At 47.7% G+C, this 15,170-nt stretch overlaps 1 protein-coding gene across 2 annotated transcripts in view; it reads right to left on the bottom strand.

Annotated features, from left to right (window-relative positions):
- The window catches only part of SMOC2 (SPARC related modular calcium binding 2), a 226,241-nt gene that overhangs the window by 35,473 nt on the left and 175,598 nt on the right, over positions 1-15,170 (bottom strand). For both annotated transcript variants that reach the window (XM_006882787.1, XM_006882788.1), the window contains exons 8-9: positions 14,511-14,697; positions 12,096-12,178 (exon numbers count right to left, since the gene is read on the bottom strand). In XM_006882787.1, coding sequence (XP_006882849.1) covers positions 12,096-12,178; positions 14,511-14,697 — 270 coding nt within the window. The remainder of the gene's footprint in view (positions 1-12,095; positions 12,179-14,510; positions 14,698-15,170) is intronic.

Here is a 15,170-nt window from a genome sequence, read left to right as displayed (position 1 = left end):
CAAGAGGTCACTAACTACAGAATTTCCCAGATGCATTACATCTCCTGATTTCCTGACTGCTGGTACCAGAGGTGTTAACTGTGGATCCAAATAAGATGAAGCCATTCATACTCTCAATCTTTCCTCCGTCTATCATGATGTTGCCTATCTGTCCAGTAGTAATTATCTTCGTTTTCTTGACGTAGAGCTGTAATCTATATTGAAGGCTGTTCTTTAAACTTCTGCAACACGTGCTTCAAGTCCTCCTCACTTTTAGTTAGCAAGGTTGTGTCATCTGCGTAACACAGGTTATTGATAATCTTCCTCCGATCTTGATGCCACATGCTTCTTTATAGAGTCAAGCTTTTCGAATAATTTGCTCAATGTACAAATTGAATAATAGGTAAGGAGAGAGAATATAATCCTAACACACTCTCTTCTTAATATAAACCATGTAGTGTTCTGTTGCTCTGTTCACACAACCACCTCCTGGTGTTCATGTAAAGCTTATAAAAGGTTTCACATGAGCACAATCAAGTGCTCTGGGATTCCCATTCTATGATTCATAGAGTCAAGTGCCTTTGTATAGTCAATAAGACATAAATAGACTTTCTTCTGTATTCTTTACTTTCAGCCAGGATCCAAATGACACTAACAATGATATCCCCAGTGCCACGGCCTCTTTTAATTCTGACAATTCCCTATCTACATACTCTTTTAGCCACTTTTGAATGCTCTTCAGCAGTATTTTACTTGAATGTGATATTAATGATATTGTTCAATAGTTTCCACATTCTGTTGGTTCACCTTTCTTGGAAATGGGAACAAATATGGACCTCTTCCATTCCACTGGCCAGCCAGCCAGCTGTCCTCTAAATCTCCTGTTACAGACTGGTGAGCGCACTCAGGGCTGTATCTGAAATGTTGTTGTTGTTGTTGTTGTTGTTATGTGCCATCAAGTCACCTGAGACTCATAATGACCTTATGAACAACAGTCCTAAGCCCTGCTCTGTCTTGTGTCAGTCTCACTGTCTCCGACACACCTACACCATTACCCCAGTCACTGAATCATTGCCACGTGTTTAAAATATGTTAGACAAAGCTTCAGAATCCTTGCCTCCAAGGACAGCCTGGTTTAGCCATCTCTAGGATGAACCTGTTCACTTTCTCAGCAGTCCACGGTATATTCAGTACTCTTCTCCAGCACCACAGTCCAAAGGCATCAAGTCTCCATCTATCCTCCCTAGTCATTGTCTAGCTCTCTGAAGCATAACAAGCTCAAAGTATCTGAAATAGCAACATGAAAGTAGCAGCCAGGAAAATTAAATAAAGCATTGAATTGTACAAATCTGCTACCCCTCCCCAAAAAAATATCTCTTTGAGGACTAAAATACTCTTTACCTGGTATTTTAAGGAGGGACTGGTCCTTGGAGAGGGACATCATGCTTGGGAGGGTGGAGGAACAGCTTAGGAGAGAAAGACCCTCTATGAGGTGGATTGATTCAGTGACTGAGGTAATGGGGGTAGGTGTGCAAAGACAGTGTGATTGGCACAGGACAGAGCAGGGTTTAGGGCTGTTGTACGTAGGGGGGTTGGTCGCTATGAGTCACAAGCGACTCAACAGCACATAACAACAACAACAATATATGAAAATGGAAAACTTAAAACTTATGAAGAATTTATTTCTTTGAATGACAGTGTTGGTGAAGAGTATTGGATATGGCACAAACAAAGCTTGTTTAGAAGGAGTGAAGTCAGTGTGCTTCTTAGACTTGAAGAAAGTGAGATTTCTTCTTACATTACCAGGACAATCCAGTTCCTGGAGAAGGACACCATCCTGACAGGTCAAGTAGAAGACAGTAGAAGACTAGTAATACAAAGGAAGACTCTGAACATCACGAACTGACAGTGGCCACGAAGCAGCTCAAACGTGGCAATGACTGAAAGGACCGTGCATATCTGGCACGTTGGCTTCTCCTTAGGGAAGCTATGATTTGGAGCCAACCCCAGGAAGCCAAAGAACAGAACAGTAATAATTTTTAGGAAAGCAGGTGGTCAAATCTTCTCCTGAGAATACTAGTGGCTTCAGCCCCCAACCGTTAGTCAAGCAGCTAACCATCTTTCCACATAGGCTCCTTGCCCGACGGTCGATGGATTGCAGACTGAGTTAACAAGTAGTCAACCAGCAGTCACACAATCAAAAGACGTGTTGCATTAGGAAAATCTGCTGTCGAGGACCACTCCAAAGTACTAAAGAGCAACTGTTAGTCTAGAGACTAAAGTGTGTCTGATCCAAGTTGTGGTCTTTTCAATTGCTTGTGATGCATCTGAAAGCTGGACAATGGCCAAGGTTTCCAGAAGAAGACCTGCTGTCTTTGAATTGTGGTGCTGGAGAAGAGTACTGAATATCCTGTGGACTGCCAAGGGAACAAGTAGGTCTGCCCTGGAGAGGACGAAACCAGGGTGCTCCTTTCCGCTAAAGAGAATGATACCCTGTCTCACTTTAGACATGTTGTCAGAGGAGCCAGTCTTTAGAGAATAAGATCATGCTTGGAAAGGTGGAGGGTCAGCACAGGAGAAGAAAACCCCCAGGAGATGGATTGACACAGTGATTGCAGCTATGGGGTCAAGTGTATCAGAGACGGTGGGATTGGCTCAGGATAGGGCACGTTCAGAGCCACTGTTCACGGGGTCTGCTCTGAGGTGTCCTTGACTGAAGGGCACATAACAACAGCAACAGCTCTTCAAAGCACCTAACTGTGCCTTAACAACAATCCTCTCATCCTTATGAACCTCTAATTACTTCTTCTCTCAGCTCTGGAGGGGTTATGGGGTGGAGCTTCCCAGGGTCAGCTAGTAAACAAGAAACAGTCCTAGAACACACGTCCTCAATTGGCATAGGAAAACCTAGGACCTTCACCAAGCTGCCAGCCTCAGGGCTTCTGAGTATTTCACACCATAACACTCCATCACTCAGCAAAAGCGCAATGCTTCATGTCTGTGAACCCAGCACCCAATCGAAGGTAGAAATCACAGGAGCTAATGTCTTTTTTTAATTGGCAGAGTATCTTTGAAAGTGTCTCAAAGACTTCAGAATAAACCCCTCGCCTGGCTGTTAAATTTACTTTGGAGAAAAAGCAAATATTGACATTTTGAAGTGTTCAGTAATCCTTTGCACAAGTACTTATTTCAGGATCCAATTACCATTTAGAAAAATACCTCAAGTTAAATGTAAGGCAAAGTATGTATCATTTTATGCACCTCAGAAAATCATAAAAGTGCCCTACAGCAGAGGTCAGCTCGGGGAGGTGTTTTCCAGGTTGCTGTTTGGCCAGAGGTTCTACAGTCCCTGAAACCACCCAGACCCTACGACAGGTGTGAGTGACTCAGGAGGTCCTAGTGGTGTGAACAGCTAACATGGCCGTTAATGGAAAGGTCCATTCAAAGGCACCTTGGAAGAAGGGCTGGGAGAGCTGTTACAGGAAACCAGTGACTGGAACCCACGGAGCACAACTCTACTCAGATATGCACAGGTACGTCACGCAATGGGACCTACGCAAGGATGCTCAGAAGAGTACGGGTTTCTAAGGAAAACATACGTTGGGCATGTTGCTGGGAGACACTACTCCTTGGAGAGGGACATCAGACTTGGAAAGGTGGAGAGTCGGCAAAAGAGAGGAAGACTCTCAACCCAGTAGACTGACACAGTGACTGCAGCATTGAGCTTGAGTGTCTCAGAGACTGGGAGGACGGCACAGGATTGAGATTCACTGTTCATAGGGTTTCTCTGAGGCATAACGCACGTTTGTTCATGCTGACGTGAGCATTCCAGATGCCCTTTCTCCAAGACAGTTCTTTTGGAAACTCATGAAATGTATTCCACAACACCATCATTCAAGAGCATAGAAGCGTCCTCTTTGGAAGTCTTCTCAACATTCAGGTGCTCCCATGTGCCCTGCAAGGAGTCTCCTCAGTGATGCAAACAGCTATGCACTCCACTAAAAACTGAGAGAATAGTTCAAATCCATGCAGAGATACCTGGGAGAAAAGCTTGGAGCTCCTTCCAAAAGCCCACAGCCATTGAAAACGCCCTGAAGTATAATCTGCACTGACACATGTCCGGGTCTACGTCACTGTGAGACCGAGCTGTCCGGCCATCAGCTGGTTTGGTTTTCCACATGCCTTGCAGGAAGGGGATGCTGGGACACAGGAAACCCAGGTGCCACCTCTCAATAGGACCATGGTGGGAGATTGCAGGGGTGTCATCAGCCTTCTCCAGACAGTGTCATGCGTCCTGTGAGCCACAAACCCTTGCACCTGAAGGATCCAGGAGACCCACCGGGAGAGGTCCTGCAGACACCCCAAAGAAGAGCAGCTGAAGAGGACAGGACATGAGCAAAGGCAGCAGCTCTCCAGCCTGGTGGTGGAAGGAGACAACGTGTACATGCCAACTAGTGACAGTGAAGCCAAACGCAACCAACTGCGCTTCGAGCCTGGAACGACTCTCAGTCTTCGGTTCAGCTTAAGCTGAAAGAGCAACAGGTCTGTATGCTGACCAATGACACATTCACCCGTACAAGATCAACAGGGTCACATTTCTCAGGAACAAAGCTCAGAAGACCGGAAGGTATAGGACAGACCGGGAGTCCCTGACAGGGAGTGGGAAGGAAGAGTGTCCTTGGTCGTGGGAGTTGTGGTTAATGTCATAAAACAAGACATACGTGAGTGGTGAAGCAATATGCACTGTAAACCTTCACTCGAGTCACAGCTGAAAGAATGGAGCCAACAACCAGCCCACCAACCACAGCCGAGGGACGCTGTGCCCAGAGGTCTTGGTTAACTTTCCCCTCACCTGGGTTCTCGGGCAGCCCCGCAGGGGAGGGACCATGGAGCCTCTTCAAGAGCCAACACTGGGAACCAGCCCACGACCACTGGCAGGCCCTCAGCCTCACTCTCTACGTGACAAAGGCCACCCCTCAGATGAAGCCATCACCCATGGCAGTGGGGTAAGCCAGAAGAAGTGCTAACTGCTGGCCACCCGAGAGGATGGACGTCCACCAACAACACTCCAAACACGTCCAGCAGACACGAGGGTTGTACGGCTGGAAGACCTTCCTGCTCAAACTTAAAACACACCTGAAGAGGGAGCTCTGGTGGCCTAGTGGTAAGGAGCTGCAACTACAATCCCAGAGGCGCGCGGTTCGAATCCACCAGATGCTCTGCCGGGGAAGGAGGGACAATCTCCTCCTGTACCAGTCAGATCTGATTTGACGGTACACTCACACAAAAATAATAAAATAAAAATTAAAAAAAAACAAAAAAAAAGCACCTGATATAAAAACTGTGCCTGTGGAAAAAAACAGAAGTTGCTAGTCTATAAGCAGATTGGTGAATCCACTTACCATGCTCACTCGACATGCCTCTTGCCCATCGCAGCGCTAGATTATTCTGGAAATGTGTTTCTTTTCTCTGCCAGGAGCCGCCTGGATCCTGCAGTTATTTTAAGACCTACTTATTTTTCCCAAATAAGGAGAATAATTTTCAAATCACCAGAATGATTAAGCGGTCCACTCACAAATACTCAAGACTGCAGTATCAACTGACCTTTACAGAGTTAGTGTGGAAACGGTTAATGGGACCGAGCATCTGGGTTTCATTTCAGACACACATGAGGACAGTGCTTCCCTGCCTGTTACGACCATGCCGTGGTCCTCCTGCCTCGGGGTGAGACAAGGCTGGGTGTGTGTGACCCTGATGTGTCCCTCTCTGCTGCTCCTCCCACCCAAGGGGCTCTCAGATTTGAAATCTCTTTCTCCATGTCCTTTTGTATATGTGTGTTTTCCTCTTTTTCTCCCTCTCTTTGCTATCTTGTCCCCCTCCCTCACTATTTATCTCTCTCAGCTCCCATTTCTTACCCCTCTCTCTGGCTCTCGCTCTCACCCTATCTCCGGCATACCTAACGAGCCAACAATGACATTTCATATTTCTAAACCTGACAGCCAGTGGCCCCTACAAGATAAATGACCATTTCCATTTCTGAGTGAATAATCCTAACTGAGTATTTAGCATATTACATTCCATCATGAAGACAGAACAGAAAAAGCACCGTTTCCACTCTGCACACACTCCAGTCCTGGCATGCACCACCCGCCCCCACACACTCATCCTCATGCACACCCATACACACTCCAGTCCTACCCCAAACCCAGTCCTCCACACACCTACAAACATGCATCCCTAAACACACTCACACACACATACTCACACCCCATCCTCACATACGTTCATCCCCACACCCACACCCACACACCATGCAACCACACACCCATCCCCAAACACATCCATCCACATAGATGCATGTGCGTGTGCACACACACACAGAGACCAAAAGAACGGCCTTTATTTATCGATAACATCACCAGAGAAACACAATGCTCAGCTGAAGGCTGAATGAAGGCCAATGCTTCCAGTGGACAAAACCCGTGGAAACCCTGTATAGTCCCTCAGAAATGATAGGGAAAGAAAAAAGTACAACTCACACACAAATCAACTCCACTTACATTCCATATTATTAAAAACCAACAAGAATAAAGGGCCTTGGTCCCTTTGCACAGCACTCTGAAAGACAAAGGACAGACTGTTGGAAGAGGCACAGAGCAGTTTTGTGATTCAGAATAAACATGAACAACACACATTTGTTGATGGCCTTCCATGTGCCAAGGACTGTGCTCAATATACTGTCTTCTTTAGGAAAAGAAAGACCACCAATTACTCATACGCAAGTTCAAATTGAAATTAAAGAAGCTTAAATCAAACCCACAGGAACGAAAATTAGACCTTGAGTCTAGCCCATCTATATTGAAAAACCATTTCAGGAACAGATTTGAGACCATGAACATTAATGAATAAAGACCAGATGAGCTGTGGGAGGATATCAAGAACATCACCCATGAAGAATGTAACATGTAATTACAAAGACAGAGGAGGGAGAAGGACTGAGATGGATGTCAGAAGACTCTGAACATTGTACTAAAAGCCAAAGGGAAGGAAAAGAAGCAGGAAGTCAAGGAGCTGAATAGAAGATGTCAAAGGGCAGCTCAAGAAGACAAAGCAAAGTATTAATATGAAATGTGCAAAGAGCTGGAGTAGGAAAATCAAAAGGGACAAATTCACTTGGCATTTCCTTAAGAAGAAGGAACTGAAGAACATGACTCGAGTTGCAAAACATAAGGACGCTATAGGCAGAATATTAAATGATCCAAGAAGCATTAAAAGAAGATGGAATGGGGGGGGGGAGGGAAGAAGATGGAAGGAGTACAAAGAGTCATTGTATTAAAAAGAACTAGCTGACACAAGAATTTCATAAAACATATAATCAAGAGGCAATGGTGACGAAAGGGGAAGTTCAGGCGGCTCTGAAGAAATTGGCAAAAAACAAGGTCAATTGATGGAATATCAATTGACATAGTTCAACAGATGCTGCCCTCGATGTGCTCACCAGGTTGTTCCAAGAAATCTGGAGGACAACTACCTGGACAACTGACTGGAAAGACTCATGATCGTTCCCATTCAAAAAAAAGGGGTGATCTGATAGAAATAATCAAACAATATCACTAATACCATATACAAGCAAAATCCTGCTGAAGATTATCCAAAAATGACTGGCACAATACATTGACAGAGAACTACGAGAAATACAAGCTGAGTTTAGAAGAGACTGTGACGCTGGAGACATTATCGCCAATGTCAGATGGATCTTGGCAGAAAGCAAAGAGTACCAGAGGGATATCTTTCTGTGTTTCATTGACTATGCGAGGGCACTTGACTGCGTGGATCACAACAAATTGTGACTAACCTTGAGAAGAATGGGAATCCCAGAACACTTGATTGTGTTCATGTAAAACCTATCCTTGGTCCGGAAAGCAGTCCTCAGAACACAGCAAGGAAACACTGCATGGTTCAAAATCAGGAAATGAGTGTGTCAGGGATGCATCCTATCTCAATCTATACGTGGAATAGATAATTCGGGAAACTGGACATTTTGAGGAGGAATGTGACATCAGGATTGGAGGAAGACGCATCAACAGCATGTGTTATACAGATGACACAATGTTGCTTGCCAAAACTGAGGAGGACATGAAGCATTTGCTACAGAAGGTCAAAGACTGTAGTCTTCAATATGAATTGAAGCTCAACATCAAAAAGACAAATATTGACAAGCACTGTGGCATTTGGACAAGAACAAACTGGGAGGAGGGTAGAGAGAATAGTGCAACAGTGAATGAGTGGAAGCCCAAAATCTCTGTAAATGTTTATGAAAATTAATAAAATATAATTATAGGAAAAAAAAAAAAGACAAATATTTTCACCACTCGGCCAGACGCAGCACCATTATCATGGTGGAGAAGAGATTAAGACTGTTAACAGTCACAGTTTGCTCAGCTCCAACATCAACACTCTTGGCACCAGCAGTCAGGAAATTGAAAGATGAATTGCATTTGGAAAATCTGTTGTCAGGGACATTTCCAGAGTACTAAGAAACAATGATGTCAGTCTAGAGACTAAGGTATGCCTAACCCAGGCCATAGTCTTTGCAATTACTTGCTATGAATCAGAGAGCTGGACAATGACTAAGGATGGTAGAAGAATCAATGCCTTTGGGTTGTGGTGCTGGAGAAGAGTATTGAACATGCCATGGACTGTCAAGAGAACAAACAGGTATGTCCTGGAAACGATGAAACCAACTTTCTTTTTGAAGGTAAGGATTTAGAAACTCCACCTCACATACTTTGAGTACATGGCTAGGAAAGACCAGTCCTTAGAGAAGGACATCATGCTTGGAAGGGTGGAGGGACAGTGCAGGAGAGGAAGACCCCAGATGAGATGGACTGACACAGTAACTGGGGCAGTGAAGGTAGGTATGCTGGAGTCAGTGAGACTGGCTCAGGACAGGGCAGGATTCAGGGCTGTTTTACATAGGGTCACTATGAGTCACAGGTGACTCAATGGTACATAACAACAAACTCTGACCACAAAGCAAGAGTTTCTACTAGATGCTAGAGGAAGGGTGCTCTCTCTCGACGGGGACCCAGAGATGACTCCACTCAGCTGCTGCTCCACAGCCCCGCAGGTGAGCTGTGTGCACAGTGCTCGGGCCTGATGTGCGCATGGGGCCGTCTACCATACTGGTACCTTCCTGACTGCTCTCCACCATCCACCTCCTCCTTTTCAAAGAAAGGAGCTTGTCTCGTGAAGCAGAACTCAAGCTGATTGCTCACGTAGAGAACCAATGTGGGGTCAGAACAAGGCAATGGGCAATGACCAAGATTGGCGTCACCAAGAACACAGCCACAACCCCCGAGGTTCCAAATCAAGGATGCCCCTGCAAATGGCCCAGAGAGTTAATCCAGAAGAGCGGTGCTTTTCATGCTAACAGGGAGGGGAGAGCCTCCTTAGAAGATGCCACACTTGCTGCCCGTCGAGCTCGGGAAGATACGGCAGTACCTAGGATACGGCACTTGGCTTCATCTCACACTTCTGTGGCAGGTAGAAGCAGGCTCTTTGAAGCTCTGTTAACTTCATGAAGATTTTTATGCTGCTCAGTGCAGACAGCTTAGAAAACCTGCACCTGACTGATATTAAAGGGAAGATGTTGGCCATGCCCTGGCCACAGCCCATGATCGTTCCTCAGCAGCTGCTTCTGCAAAGTGCAGACACTGCACTGCAGGAAGACATTCCCGTCGCAGGAACTCTCCCAAGCAGGGACATTGCACCTAAGAGTCCCCTCCCCAAAGGGCAAAGCTCCATTGTCTCACCTCCCTTCCTTGTGAAGACATTAAAAAAAGAAGTGAACTCTGGTCACACAAATAAACCAAACAGCACAAAAAGTGTGTTTATATCTTTTTTGCAACTTAAAAAATTACTAAGAAACCAAGCAACACCCCCTACCCCCCACTGAGAGAAGCAAACAGACTTCCTACCTCCTCCATGGGACAGGGACTCAAAGCGACTCTAGCTTGTCCCACTGAGGACGGTGAAGGGGATTGTGACTAGCGCTCAGCCAAGCTACCTGGCAAGTGAGGTTCTTTATTGTTCTGGGCTCAGACATAGTTCCAGGGGACACTTGAAGATGCTGAGCTTTCACAGAAGAATCAGGGGAATCGATTCCTAACCCAAGAGCTGTCTCTACCAAGCACAGGTCAGCTTATGTCTTCAACATGGTGGAAAAGAGATCATGACAGCGTTTCATTCACCTACTTGGAAAGTGCACGGGGGTAATCCACAAACAGGAAGCTGTCACACAGACAAAAAAGGCAGCCTTTGCTTAGGGAGAAAGTCGGGGGGCAGGTCAGATAGAAGGGTGGATGGAAAGGAGAATTGCAGGGAGGATGTGGGGCACATGCTATTACATTACAGTGCAGGGACTCTAATTAACTAACATCAGAGTATTTTCATCATTAAAAAGTATAAAAATTATGTGCAAACTGGATGACATGAATGAAACCAGAACAAATTATGCTGAGTGGCATGAGCCACCACAACAAGATAATTATGCTATGAGAAGGGGTGAGAGGGGTCAGGGTGGGCTGGGGTGAAATCACAGGGTTGCACAGTTCGGTGGGTGGAGGGAGGGGGTAAGGGAAATGGGAAAGTCCAGGGGGACCTGAAAAGACAAGGCAAAGGTGGGCATAGTCTAACGGTGATTAATTTTATAAAACATAATGAATGGTAATGATTGTATGACACGCCATGTAGATGAAGAATCGTGTGAAACACAATGTACATGAACCATCTAAGCAAACCAAAAAAAATATTTTTTAAAAGAAGGTAAGGAAAGGTTTACACACAAAATCAATGCTGGAGGGTAATCAGGGATGGGAAGGTGGGGGAGGGAAGTAAAATTTAAACAATAGATAAACTGGGCACAAGGAAAGGTAATCTGCAATAAGCAATTGATTAGATATTGAAATTCACTAATTACATTATCATTGTTGTTAAGTGCCACCACCAGTAGTAGATGATCCATAAGGGCCCTATGAATGAAAGTCTCAAAAACAAAACTTTCATCTTTTCTCCAAGTTCATAGAGTTTCCAGAGGCGAGGTTTTTTTGAAAGTAGATGCCACTCTTGCTTCAAAGCCTGTTTTATTTGGAGCTTGACAAAAACAAAAAAACCCAAACCAGAAAACACACTTTTGGAGAATCTGGCCATTCTCTCAGCTTGGAAATAGCCCCAGGCTGACTCACCCCCAGTTACAAGCAACAGCCACACCCTTCTCAACCCCAAACATTAACGGGGTAATTAATATTGCCATTAATCAGTGGTAATTAACGTTATAAAACAATGTCTAAGAAAGATTGGAAGGAAAATCAATAAATAGGATTTGCAAGCTTTCACTAAAAAAACCCAAAAAAACAAAACTCAAAAACAAGAGAGAGAAAGAAAAAGAAAAGGCAGCAAGAGGGCCACACCCCAAAGGTGCAGTGAGAGGGCCACACCCCGAGGCCAGTGAGAAGCCTCCTCCGCCCCTGCCTGCTCTGCACAGACCCCAGGACTGACTGACCACACGGGATCTCACCAAGGGGCAGACCATCACAGCCTCCACGCGGGAGACCCGGCTTAGCACAGCATTTACGACGCTAATGTGAAACCCACGGAACTCACTCATACGGGCTCAAAGCCACGTGGAGCTTCTCAGACCCCTGATTGTCTTTTACTGGAACGTCGGGAAGTGATCCGGGGTGACTGGCTCTTCCCTTGAGGTGCAGCAGAGCAGCAGTTGGGGTGAGAATCTCCGAAGCACACACAAGTCACAGGGTAGTGAAAGCTAAGGTGCCACTGTTTGCACTTGAGTCTGGCCCCACGTTTGACATTCTTCCCACTTGGCTGGCCCCACGTGACTGCAACCAGCCAAAGGCCAGGCAGATGCTTCACCTGCAGCTCAGGTGAGTCTGGAGATGTCAGGAGGTCTCATAGGCCACACCCACCAGGAGCAATGCTGGAGAAACCACCTCTATCCTCAGTCATTCCTCTCTCCCACATCCCCACATCCCCCCCTAAACACCCCACATCCCCCCCTAAACACCCCACATCCCCAGCCCAGCCCTGCTACTCACCCTGGAGTGGGCGTCCCTTGTACAGGTCCCTGGCTTTGGCTGGGTGAGCTCGGGCGGTGTTGTCACACTTGGGCTGTTCGTACCTGCAGTGAGGGGGTCGTAGGGGTGAGGACGCCTGGCTTGAGGCTGTGGCTCCCAGCACACATGAGGACCTGTCACTCCACATGACACACTCGTGCTTGCTGCTAGGGTGTACTCCCCACGGACACGAGCACTGGCACCGGCACCACAAGGAAGTGCCGTAACTCATACTCCAGTCTCTCCGCCAGCTGTTCCATCAGCAGCCAGGCCTTCCCTCCATCCCGACTGAACCATCTAGGGGGCTTCACGACCATGGTCTGTGCAGACAATAGACCCAACCCTCCTGCTTTCCCACCATGACCGTCTTAGGAGAACACTGGCACTTCACATTAGAAGCACTTTTGGCCTAATTTTCAGTCTCTCTAAACACACAGTGGCAGCAAAAATGCATTCACACAGCCCCAGGGTCCCATGACTGCTGCAGGTCCTTGTGGGGACTGTCCCCTCTCCACAGTGCCCAGAAGCTGGGCTGGCCAGAGGTGACAGAGACTGACTGAAGTTGGGCAGGGAGCATCTTAAGAGGCCTGGCACCAATGCCAGAGGGAGCACAGCAGCTTGAATCCCAGAGCCCTGCGGCTGCTTTCAAACAAGTGTGGGGATGAGCTGTACTGGTGAAACAACCGTCTCATGTTTAAGCATGTCTTCACATCTCCGGCTGTATCTCCAGATACAGAGTCCCTGGGTTCAGTATCAAGTGTCTCAGCGCTGCTCAGCTCATTGGTGTGATGGGGTGTCAGCCGCTGTGAGGTCAGCCTGGACAGGTGATGGCACCGAGGGGCACTGACGTTCACTGATGCACAGGTGGTCAGGAGCATTCGCCAGGGGATGGAGAGGGAGCTGCCGCATAGCCAGGTAACGCACATCTGTCGTCTGACCCACTGACCCCTGCAGGTGGACAGAGCCTCCATCCCCCACATGCGCACAGGAGTCTCTGTCCTGACATGATGCACGAGGGCAGGCAGCCTGGCCCAGCCCAAGCCCCACTGCAGATAACGGTCTTGTCCCCAGGTCCCCACTGTGTTCTCAGGGTCTGTACTGTCATTAATGGCTGGAGTGAGCCCGCCTTCTCTCCTGAAAATCCCTCCAAGCAGAAATCCCAAGTCCCCAGCGGCCCAACCCTGGAGCAAACAGAACAGAGCACTGGACTAGACGGGTGTCTGCACAAAGCCCCTGCTCTAACTGCATTGGCAGGAGGCTTGGTGGCACAAAGGTCAAGTGCTTCTCTGCTAGCTTAAAAGCAGGGGTTCAGACTCACTAGATGCCCTGCAGGAGGAAGGTGGGCAGTGGGCTCCTAGGAGGGCCCACCGGTGGTCCAGCTGTGCCCCTGGAAACCTCCTTATGGGGCAGTTCTGCTGTGTCCTCCAGGGCAGCTCTGTGTCAGAGCCTTTTCCTGGAAGTGGTTTTTGGCCACTTTGACTAGTGTCAGTGTTGGGAGAGAGAGACAGCTGAGCAACAGCGATGCATTTCACACTGACAGCTTTTCTAGACTGTGTGTGTTATTTTTGTCCCAACAGAAAAGGAGGCTGACCAAGAGGACAAGGTTTCATCGTGTGACTTTGAGGTGTTCCCACTGAGAGCTGAGACTTGAAGCCATGGGCTCTGCCTCACTGTCCCTCGTCACCCTGCCTCCATGCAGAGGTCACTCAAGTCTCATCCTGGAGCTGTACCAAGTCCACCCTCGGGGAAGAAGCAGTCTTCACCTAAACACACACTGATCAGGCTGGAGTTTTAAATGTGCAGAGGCAGTAACTCCATAGCAAATAGGTTGCCGCTGGAGCAAGTCATTAGAGGTGAGGAGGCCTTGTAGGGTATTACACTCTGTTCCCTTTGCCAAGGGCAGGGAAGAGTATGCTGAACTTGATGTTGGATTTGACCTAAGTTCTGGGCTTTGTAGCAAGAGTTCCCTCAACACTGGGGCTGCCTGACAGATGCCAGACCCAACGTCTCAGCCGGAGCCTTCCCACTCTCACTTCCCAATGGCCATCACAGAAGCACTTTGCTCCAGACTCTAAATAACCATGTCCTGTGGTCAGTGGACACAGACATCTGGCCACATGGTGGTCTCTGTAGCATTCGGGAGTCTTGGCTCCTGGATGTAGGAGGCAATGCCGTGGCTGGTGTAAGTTGTGAAGGGGAAGTCTTCCCATCTGCTCTCACACAGCACACTCTCCACAGTCTACGTTGTTGTTGACTGTCGAGTCAGCACTGACTCATAGCGACCCTCCAGCAGATTCTCAGAGGCAGTAAACTCCACGGGAGGTGACTGCCCACCTTCCTTCTATGGAGCAGTTGGTAGATTTGAACCATGTGCATTTAGGAGGGCAGTCAGCTTACCTCGTAGACGTCCCAGGAATTGGGCGGCCCGTGTCCACCAAAACACACCAGCAGTACCCAGTGGAGGGGTGGCATTGCACTGGCTTGTAGAGGCCACCATGTGCACATTCAGGGATGACAACATTGTCATTCTTGGGCTGCTTGGCCTCTTCCAGGGCTGATTGGTGCTCCTGATCACAGGAGGACACTGTAGGGAAGAAGGAAATAGACGGTGGTGGGTGGGCAGGTGGTGGTGGGTGGGCGGGCACACATGAAGGGTGAAGTGGGGTGCGAGGTGGTGGATAGGCAGGCACTGATAGGTGGGCGGGTACACATGGAGGATGCTGTGGGGTACACAGTGGTGGTGAGCACACCTCCAGGGAAGGTTAGACATGTTGGTTAGACAGTTGGTTGGAAGGTTAGACACATTCCATGTTGAAGACTACCAGGGGAGTGGGCTGGCACACAGCATGTGAGGGTTATTACACACGTGGAGGGTGCTGTGGGGTGCATGGTGGTGAGTGGGTGGGTACACACAGAGAGTGCTGCAGGGTGCACAGTGGTGGTGAGCACAACTCCAGGGAAGGTTAGACACGTTGGTTAGAAGGTTGGTTGGAAGGTTAGACACGTTGGTTAGAAGGTTGGTTGAAAGGTTAGACACGTTGGTTAGAAGGTTGGTTG

The sequence above is a fragment of the Elephantulus edwardii genome, unplaced genomic scaffold, assembly GCF_000299155.1.
Source record: "Elephantulus edwardii isolate Elephantulus edwardi_28Jun2011 unplaced genomic scaffold, EleEdw1.0 scaffold00024, whole genome shotgun sequence".
NCBI classification, from domain to species: domain Eukaryota; kingdom Metazoa; phylum Chordata; class Mammalia; order Macroscelidea; family Macroscelididae; genus Elephantulus; species Elephantulus edwardii.
Note: the sequence above shows the minus strand (reverse complement) of the source record. Positions and strands in the feature narration are given on the sequence as shown.